The sequence below is a fragment of the Pecten maximus genome, chromosome 19, assembly GCF_902652985.1.
Source record: "Pecten maximus chromosome 19, xPecMax1.1, whole genome shotgun sequence".
Taxonomy (NCBI): Eukaryota; Metazoa; Mollusca; class Bivalvia; order Pectinida; family Pectinidae; genus Pecten; species Pecten maximus.
In genome coordinates, this window is record NC_047033.1 from 11,749,499 (window position 1) to 11,759,862 (window position 10,364).

Genomic DNA, 10,364 nt, shown 5'->3' on the forward strand with positions numbered 1-10,364 from the left:
GGTTCATATGAGGGATAACAGACTAATGGTGGTTGTTTGTTCACTTTATTTAATATTTGGTGGATTAGCATTTAATAATTATTTTACTTGAACCTAAAATCTTTTTGCATGATGAGTTTTAAAATTTCACCTTTTACTGGATTTTTTCATTTCTAAATTTAAAACATAATTATACAGTATTTATAAAACCTTTAATTGAAGAATGGTGATGGTAATGTTCTGTGATACAATGTATATAAGGAATTAATTTATAGAAAAAATTTACATTAGATTTGATTATGAATTATTTGTAATGATACAAAAATCATTTCATACTTATCAGAATTTAAGAAAACTTATAACAATTCAGTTATAATTTTATAGATAATTTTTTGAAAATCAAAAAATAATAAAAGAAAGAATTAAGTCACTTTTTCAAAATTAGATTAGAAATATAAATGACCAAAAATTGTTATTGAAAAACATTGTATTATGTAGTAAATTCAAAAAGAATATTCAGGCAGAGGAACAAATCTCATTACAGTGTATATACTGTATTACGAAACTATGAAAAGTAAATTATCGATCTTCAAAACAAAAACCCAATAAAAAACAACATGTTTGATTCATTTAAATCATCACTGCATAATCATTGAATGTATCAATGACCTCTGACCTTCTTACATCAATTATTTAACCTTACAATGACCCTTGAACTTTGACATGTATTTCGTTTACAGAGGAGGAACCTGAAATCCCATTCAGTCCCCGATTAGTGGCAGTCAAGATGGACGTTAAATTTGAAGAAATGTATGACCTTCAAATCGAGGTTGGAAAGTAAGTAGGAAGCATCTGTGCATGTATTCTGATCAAGATGTGGTAAATATCATTAATACCTCTTTCCCTTTATTTAATTAACAATTGATTGCATCACATTTGGAATCTCACTACATCTAGTTCAATTGAAAACAAATTCAATTCTAAAATGACTTAAAAAAAACACACAAACAAAACTTTTTCTGTAAGTAAAATATTTATCATATAAAACAATTGATACATTTTAGTGTAATTGAGAAAAGATGGAAGAAGTTTCGGAAAATGCATTAATTATTTCTTAAAATTAACACATTAATCTTACCTTAATCATTATCATTAATTTAATCATTAAAATAAATTTATTGATATTTAATCTCTTTTGATAAATTCACATATACAAAACATGATTAAAATATATAAAATACAAATAATTAGAATTAGTATATTACATATTGATATAAATAACTAATATTAAATACAAATCCATGCAAATTTAGGTCATTTAAGAACTATTTCAGAAGTTTCAGACAATGTTTTAATCATTTCATGATTATTTCAGAGGAAAATTTGGAAATGTCCACATCTGTGTGGAAAAAGAAGATACTGACGAGAAGAAATGGGCTGCGAAGGTCATTAAATGTCGTGGAAAGGACAAAGTGGCCGTTCAGAGAGAGATTGAGATCATGAACCAACTGATTCACCCCAAATTGTTAATGTTACGCGACGCCTTTGAGACAGCAAGAAAAATGATTCTCGTAATGGAATAGTAAGTAAAGATAAATGTAAAATCTCCTTATTATGGTGTGGGCATGTTACTGAGAAGTCGTCAAGGCAATGGACCAATTAACAGTTTATTAAAGCTAATTCATATATCAATAGTTGAGTGGCACAGTGGTGACACACCCCTCTTTCATCTAGGCGACAGGGCTTGATTTCCTGATTAAACGGAAAAGGCATGGGGTCACCTGGGTTTTTTCCAGGAAATTTGATTTCCTCCCACAGTAAGACCTATTGCATGTGTCCATCTGGGCCAACAATGGTGATGAGTACAAGTTTGTATAACGTTGTAAAATGAATGAAGTTTGTAGTATAGTTATTAATAAACTTTTAGTTGTCCTGTAATAAGCCCACCCTCTAACATTGGCCAAGAGATGATGAGTTTCAAATTTCAAAATTTACAGCGTGGGCGGTGGAGAACTGTTTGAGCGAGTCATTGATGAGGATTTTGAACTGACAGAGCGTGACTGTATGCACTTTCTACGCCAGATCTGTGAAGGAGTTGATTATATGCATAGCAAGTCCATCATCCACCTCGACCTGAAGCCGGAGAATATCTTGTGTATAAGAAAAGATAGCAATTTAATCAAAATCATAGACTTTGGTCTTGCTCAGTTCCACAAGCCCGGCGAAAGCCTACGTGCCATTTCAGGCACACCTGAGTTCATTGCGCCTGAAGTTGTCAATTACGATGAGATTGGATTCCAGACGGATATATGGTCCATTGGAGTCATTTGCTATGTCTTGTAAGTCAACTAAAGAGTTATATATGCAATATTATTTTTTTTAAATGGTTCTTTTTACAAACTCAATTTTGATTGTATGGAAGTGATGGTTTTCTTCTTAACTCTAAATGTTTATGAAAAACTTCTTTTGAATTAATTTAAAAAATCTTCCTTTTGACAAATTGTTACTGTAAACTGCATAATTTAAACTGCTTTTTCTGGTGGACTTGTTCAAATTTGTTTACATATATTAAAGTGGTTTTACTGATAATTTGATGTAAAAAATAAAGATAAAAGTAGTTTGCATGTAAAATCAAGAGAGCTATCTACTATTTACAATTTACAATTTACTATCTAGGAATTTCAAATAATAGATATTGTCACTATCTGTAAACATACAAATATTCAGACTTATATTAGATATTACACCTACCTTTGTTGTGTTTCAGGCTGTCTGGCTTATCTCCCTTTATGGGGGATAGTGATGGTGAAACACTATCGAATGTAACTGCGGGTGAATTTGATTTTGATGATGAAGCCTTTGAGGACATCTCAATACATGCCAGAGATTTTATCGAGAAAGCTCTCGACCAGAACAGAACGTAAGAAATGCTGCAAAATTGAATTGAAAATAATTCATAGAATTACTTCGAAAGGTTCGAACTAAACAGATGTTTTTTTTTCTTTCTAGAGGATTTGATTAGAGGAAACCTTTTATCTATCAAACATTGGAATTTATGTAATGCTCTACTTTCCTATTATGTTAAGATATATATTAAAAATTAAAAGAAGATCTTTCTTATAAAATAAGCTGATGTCAACAATTTCTCTTTAAGATATGAAATTGGTTTGATAATTCCATTAGAATATGTTCTTATGAAAAATTAATGAATTTTAGAAATCGACCCAGTGCGAAAGACTGTCTCAACCACAAATGGCTGGTAAAAGAACAAAATTGTGCCAAAAAACTTCGCCAAAGTCTGCGCAACCTGAAACAATTCATGGCGCGACGAAAGTGGCAGGTAAGCATGTCACATGACATAGGCCCCGGGAGAATTTTAATCAGAACTGTAAATGTCCTTTTGTGCTTCAATGTAACAAGAAACAAAAGAAAATCCAAACAAAATTGTTTCTCTGCTTCATATGACGTAGTTTATTTCTTTGTAAACTAAGAGTTAGAAACTCTTACTTTTAATCTACAATCTTAAATTTCCTATAAAGTGAAAAGTTTATTTGGTTTTCTTTTGTCTCTATGATGTTTTTAAATCAAACTATTAAAATGAATATTAAAAGAGAATCCCAATTTGTACCATATATATACATATAGTAATCCCCATATCAGTCCCTCTCCTAGTGTAAAGACTTATTATTAAAGTCTAGCGAGGGCTTATTTAATCGTCTAGCGAGGGCTTATTTAATCGTCTAGCGAGGGCTTATTTAATCGTCTAGCGAGGGCTTATTTAATCGTGAACCAGTTTTAGCCTACCTTTTGAAATTGATGATTCTGCAAAAATGAAGAAGGGGGCTTTTTTTCTGATAAATATGGTATGGAAATCGTAAATAGATGTAAAACTAAAAGGACATTTCCAGTAATATCACAGTAATTACATATTAGCTAAAATATACAAAATATAGACTTTCATTTCTCTATAGATTTTGCATATACCTAATGTTTTAATGCATAAAATATTGTGCTATACAATGTATATAGTATATTAGTACATTTGTATGGCATGTAATATATACTAATATAAAATAAAACTGTTATCAATATTTTAATAGAACATTTAGACTTTTCAAATATACTTCTTATATTAATGCAACGAATCAAATCACTTTGAATGCTTTTGGAACATATGTTTACTCCTTGAAAATTGCTTAAATCAAAAAAACAATATCCATTTATTCAACTTCAAATTCAGAGGCACAGTAAAATATTGACGATTTAAGGACACCTCATTGTCAAAGTTAACAGATATAACACTTGTTTTTTTATTTATATATTAATAGTCTGATATATCAGACTCAGATTAGGTAAGTGTGTTTGTTTGTGCTGGCTTGATATCATGGAGAGAGAGTGTGACAAAGATAGCTTTGAAACTTCTGGGAAGTATAGTCTAGTCAATTTATAACTACAGGAATCTGATAATCATTTCATTAAGCCTGTAAAACACGATCAAATCAGTCTTTTTTCATGATTTTATTCTAAAACAAGCAAAAATCTTTTTTATGATTATATGTTATTTTTTTGTTTGTTTGTTGTTGTTGTTTTTTTTTTTGGGGGGGGGGGGGGGGGGGGGATTGCATCCTTGCAGTTACTTTTGAAGATGATAGGAAGGAAGACATTTCTATAATAACAATAGTTTTCATCTTGTTTTACAGGCTATATAAATTATGTGTATCAGATTCCACAGTTATATATATGTGTGTAGTCTTAGACATCGATATGAATTGTGCCAAACCTCTGATTTTTTTAAAAACTTATCAATGATATCAATTGGTTTTTGTTTGTTTGTTAATGAAAAAAATTGCATAGAACATTTTTTGATCTGCGGTGAAATTATGAACAAATTCAAATTTTAATTGAAATAGACATTTACTATTCATATAGATTTTCATATATAAGAAAAATGAAATTTAATTATCTTCCTTCTGAAACTTTGCTCTTGGACCTTTGAGCTTTCCTCTGTCATTTAAAGCTGTATTCTATAGCATAGAACACTGTTCTTTGGCCTAGCTGGAACTTTGTTCATTGGTTTTGAACTTTGTTCTTTGGTCTAGAACTTTGTTCTTTGGTCTTGAACTTTGTTCTTTGGTCTTGAACTTTGTTCTTTGTTTTGAACTTTGTTCTTTGGTCTTGAACTTTGTTCTTTGGTCTTGAACTTTGTTCTTTGGTCTTGAACTTGTTCTTCGGTCTTGAATTTTGGTTCTTTGGCCTAGAACTTTGTTCTTTGACCTAGATCCTTGTTCGCAAATCTTTTTTCCATGTATCGAGCACCACATCTTAATTGGCTGATCACCAGTAGAATTTGATATCACAACAGAAATTCTAATGCCAAACCCAGGTGTTATCATCAGATGGCCAGTCAAATTCAGCTTATTAAAACGCACTTGCCTCTGAGTCTTGTTTGTCCTTTTCGGAGTTACAGTAAATATGAAATTGGAAGTAAAGCTTTGCTGTGACTTTGAAAATGTCCAGTTTGAAAATGTAAATTTATTTACAATGTACTGGTAATTGCTTTTTGAATCTTACAAAAAATGGAAGATAGTGTTTATTTAATGATAATTTTCTCTTTCAATTAAGAAATAGATACTCTTCATTATTACACACGTTTATAAGTAGATCAATAGTTGAATCTTTGGATATTGTGCTTTCGATGTAAAATGAAAAACTGGTTAGTCCATACATGTTATTGTTTAAAGCAGAACCTTAACAATTCTTACAACTCGGCCTCTGTGTGCAGTGAATCTCTTTAATAATTAGAAACTATCTTGTTACAGTATTTATCCTGCAATAAGCCCATGGTAACTTTAGCCCACCCGTATCTAATGAAGTAGATTAAAAGTACCAGAAGAGCAGTTTCACTGTCCTGTACTAAGCTCATCACTTTACACCAACGGATATTAAACCCCTCATGCCTGGTAATAAGCCCGCCCTATTTCTTGCTGTTTAAAAAGTCAAAAATCCTTTCATAAGTTCTCCCCTCGCATTGCATCAGAAAGAATATATGTTAAGCCCATGCCTGGTAATAAACCTAACCGTATCTTTTGAAGTTCATTAGAAATACCAACATTTACAGTTTCTCTACCCAGCAATAAGCCTGTCCCCCCACTTTGATCCATGATTTGTGTAAGTGTTGACCCCAGAGGCTTATTTCAGGAAAAATACAACAATGGATACAATTGTGATTCTGTTATAAGATCTTTGACTTTAAGGAAATGATCTTTAGAGTGAAGCTTTTCAAATATAACAAACATTTCATGTCAGTTTATATTTGGGTTGAGGATTTGTTGTGTTATTTGTAGATTAGAGCTTGATCTGTGTACTCAATATATATATATATATATATACAGTGTATGTATATCATATATCAATATCATAATCATCTTAATGCTTTCATCGTCTGCTGTGGTTACATTAGAGTGTTCAAGACGTCATGTTTGTAATATGGCTTGTGGGACAGTAATATGAAAAAATGACTTTATTTTCACTAAAAAAAATCAAATAATTAAAAAATAGATTAGGCCTCAGTTTCATCAATGTACAAAGAAAGCACTATTTAATTGGATTAAAGGAAAAAACATAGCTAAGAACTTTCCTCAAAATTCTGAATTCCTGAAATGGAGAACTTTAAGTTGAGGGATAAATTTGAGATATTGAATATTGATGAAACTGCAGACACAATGAAACATTGTAATATTCTGATAGAGTAGCTTGATAAAAAGCTTTTACAAGGAACAATTCTGCCATCAAAAAATGTAATTCTATATTGCAGAATTGCCTTGTGAATGTACAAATTTCTTAAAATTTCTTTTATGATATTAAATATTTGATTTGAAATGTTGAGAATGTTTTACAAAATAACAAAAATTACTGCTTCTGAATCTGGTTATGGTGTCCACTGCTTTGTTGTGATGTGTCGTTTGCTTGTCTCTTTGTGTAGAAAATGGGAACAGCTATACGGGCGCTCGGTCGCATGTCCTCTCTGCAGAAAATGGTAAAGGGTGATAGAACCACTAGTGAGAGTTCTGTCTTTAGCGACTCCGATTCTGCTTCTCAGAGTGACCTTTCTTCTCAGCCTTCAAGGTCGAGGTCATCCAGCAAGATGGAGGACACATCTGTAATAGACCACCCGATGGTTGCTGCCACAGTAGAGAGACCGACGATCACCACTGCAACTTGTGATACCACTGTAAACAATGTGTTCAAACAACAACAACAACAACCCACTCCTGCAGATAATAAAGACACATCACAAGATACAGATTACTGCAATAACTGTATCAAAGATCAAGGTCATGAGAACGACCTTCAAAGTGAAAGTATATCATCCATAACCAGGACATTATCAGCTCAAAGTAATAACGACACGCCCGAGAACACCTCTTTGCAATTTGTCCGTGAAATGGTCGACTGTCACGCAGTCACTGGAGACATTGTTAGGTTCGATGTCACAGTGTCAAGTGACCAAGATCAAAACATTCATTGGTTCCAAGAGGACATTGAAATAGTAGAGGACGATCGCCACTCGTTTGTTTATGACGACAAAGGAGGTTGTTCGTTAATCATCAGAAACGTGTCGGATGAAGACGATGGCGAATTCATTTGCAAAGCGTCAAATTGCTTTGGAGAAATCACGTGTTCCGCAGATCTCATCATCTACGAAACTGGATCATTTTAAAACCTGACATCTATTATACGTAGCGGTTTTCTACTTAGAACTGTCTAACTTTCTTTACAGTCCTGAAATAATCAAAACTTTTATAAGGAATTTTTGTTTTGTTTTAGAAAATTGAAAATTCAAATTTTATTAACATGGTGCCTTGGATCAAATGAAATTTTTTTCACAGAAATGAATTTGAAATCCAAATAAAATTAACTACTTTACAATGTAACGATATTTGCAGCACTTTCTGGTCTTTAGGCAGGTTTAAGTGTTGTATGGTAAATATGTTTTGTAATATGTAGGTCCAAAGACAGGAAATTGCTGGACATGTATTTTTAACTATTGTATAAATTACCCACAAAGCCTTTGTATATATAAGTTATATACCTTGGGTTCTCCGATTCACCACAAATCGCTTGCTGCCTGCATATTCATCAGTGGTGTTTTGGCAAGAATCCAAACTTTCGCAATACAAAATTTCGTACCCTCAATTTAACCCTGATAGGCATTGTGGGTAAAATTATACATAGCATTATTGTCTATGAATTCTGTACTTTTGTTCAGTTGTAGTTGTATTATATTTGTATAACAGTAATAATTTAACTCAGAACTCTTAAAGATATATATATATGTAGATAATTGGAGAATTTATTTATTGTGTGATACCATGTTGATGATTATGTTGCTAAGGTTACGGCATCATATCTGTGATGTCAGCAACAAGGTACATTGATAAAACCCGATTCGCACCTGTGATAGATTGGACAATACTTTTTGTTGCCATGGTGACAGAGACATGGTACGAAGACACGTTTTATTTATAGATATCCTGTTTTATTTTTTACTTTGCTCAATGTATGGTCTGTCATTGACCTCTAAATGATGTCTTTTCTTTTCAGTTTAAATGAAAGTGCTGCATATATCAAACAACAATTCTTTTTCAATAAATTAAAATATCAAAATAAAGAAGTGATGTTTTGTTATGTGTTATATAGATACACATTTTTAAATTTTCAAGGTTTTACGCTGGATGGATATTGTTTTATATTACAAGAAATGTTTATATCATCAAATTCAATGAAAGTAATATTGATAGTAAATTCAGGTAGATTGTTGAATTTTTGAGTCAATCTGCCTGTTTATCATGACAAGTTAATTAACATTGATACAGTGTGGTCGTTAGTAATTTACTGGTACCTGTGTCTTGATCAAGGGGAGGATTGCCTCAAATAATTGACAGTTTACTTGTTAAAAGTACGTAAAGTCTAGTCTTAGCTGAGAAAAACAAGACTATATAAATGGTAGTTACTGATCATGCTTAGTGCTGTAGAGGTAGGACGACTGATTCGCCTGTTGTCAATACCATGTGACCGGGTGAGGTATCCTGTTAGGTGTCTTCAGCAGTATGCTTCAGTGAGGTTGTACAATAAAGTCGTTAGTTCCATGTTGTCACAAGGATTATAACAAGGGAAAATAACCGTGACATACTCAAGCTTAACCGATAAGTGGAGACTTTATTGGTCTACTACTTTCGACCCTATCGCAGGGACCAGGTCCTAATGAAGTTCCTGTGATAGGGTCGAAAGTAGTAGACCAATGAAGTCTCCACTTATCGGTTAAGCTTGAGTATGTTGCGGTTATTTTCCCTTGTTTATAATTAGTTTATTTGCTATAACTGCCCGGCATACCTTTAAGGTATCCATACTCAACGCGAATTTACACACTAAGAATACCCCCTGAATTCCATCTGATGTTGGCTCCTCTCCCCTCCGAAGGATTATAACCGATATAGTGTCCGTTAAACCACCTTTCGGTCTTTCAGTGGACGAAAAAACAAGGAGATAAACACAAATATACTGTAGTCTCTCAAACACACATACATTCACCTCATACAATCATCTCACTCACAGCTAGGGGAAGGCCATCCTTAAATGACCATCCATGCTGATAGTACATTAAACAAAACTAGACCAAACTAAACCAAAGTTTAGTGGAATCAAATTCAAGGTAATTTCAAGACCTTTTCATGGGCATAGAAATTTGTTTCCATAAATTTTTCATGCAGAATGAACATATACAATTTTCAAATGTCTTAAGTTTTACACTTTTCATGTTTGATTTCAGAACTGATTTGGTTTTTTTGTCCGTCTGCAGTTTTAGACAAAAAAAGTCAATACACCTTTGCACTTTCACATTTGAATTGACAGATCAAATTTTAAACAAAAAGCCATTCTGCCACAGTGGATTGAAGGTGCATTTCCCCATATTCATAAATCTATGATATAACAAACGAAATACCGAGTCACATGATGAAGGACTTTAAAGTCCACTGGCGAGGGTCCAAAACATTCAGACAAATAAATTCAAGTTCACCTATTGCAGATTTTAAGGTTTTGCATGACTCTATATATGCATATATGCATCTGTATACTTCACTCAGAAGTTCAGGTAACACAGGTTACCAGAAATACAAAATAATACAAGATAATACAAAAGTGACACCTGGAGATCCCGAGGAAAACCTTTAAGTTGATTTAAGTCCTTGCACTTCTCCTGCAGAAAAGGTAATTTATTACATTTTTCGTGTCGAAATATCGAAAATTATTCATTTGTTAAAAGCAGTATTTTTAACTAGTGAAAAGATAACTTTTTCTGACTTGACCAATCAAAACACTACTTA

General features: G+C 32.5%; 1 protein-coding gene across 7 annotated transcripts in view; it reads left to right on the forward strand.

The window, feature by feature from the left end:
• Positions 1 to 8,653, forward strand: part of LOC117317873 (myosin light chain kinase, smooth muscle-like) — a 132,184-nt gene extending 123,531 nt beyond the window's left edge. For 5 of the 7 annotated variants that reach the window (XM_033872834.1, XM_033872839.1, XM_033872836.1 and 2 more), the window contains 6 exons: positions 720 to 816; positions 1,355 to 1,561; positions 1,977 to 2,318; positions 2,747 to 2,899; positions 3,196 to 3,319; positions 6,962 to 8,653. In XM_033872834.1, the coding sequence (XP_033728725.1) occupies positions 720 to 816; positions 1,355 to 1,561; positions 1,977 to 2,318; positions 2,747 to 2,899; positions 3,196 to 3,319; positions 6,962 to 7,699 (1,661 nt within the window). In that variant the 3' untranslated portion in view covers positions 7,700 to 8,653. The remainder of the gene's footprint in view (positions 1 to 719; positions 817 to 1,354; positions 1,562 to 1,976; positions 2,319 to 2,746; positions 2,900 to 3,195; positions 3,320 to 6,961) is intronic. The other 2 variants (XM_033872838.1, XM_033872837.1) reach the window with 2 other exon arrangements.
• Positions 8,654 to 10,364: the final 1,711 nt, after the last annotated feature.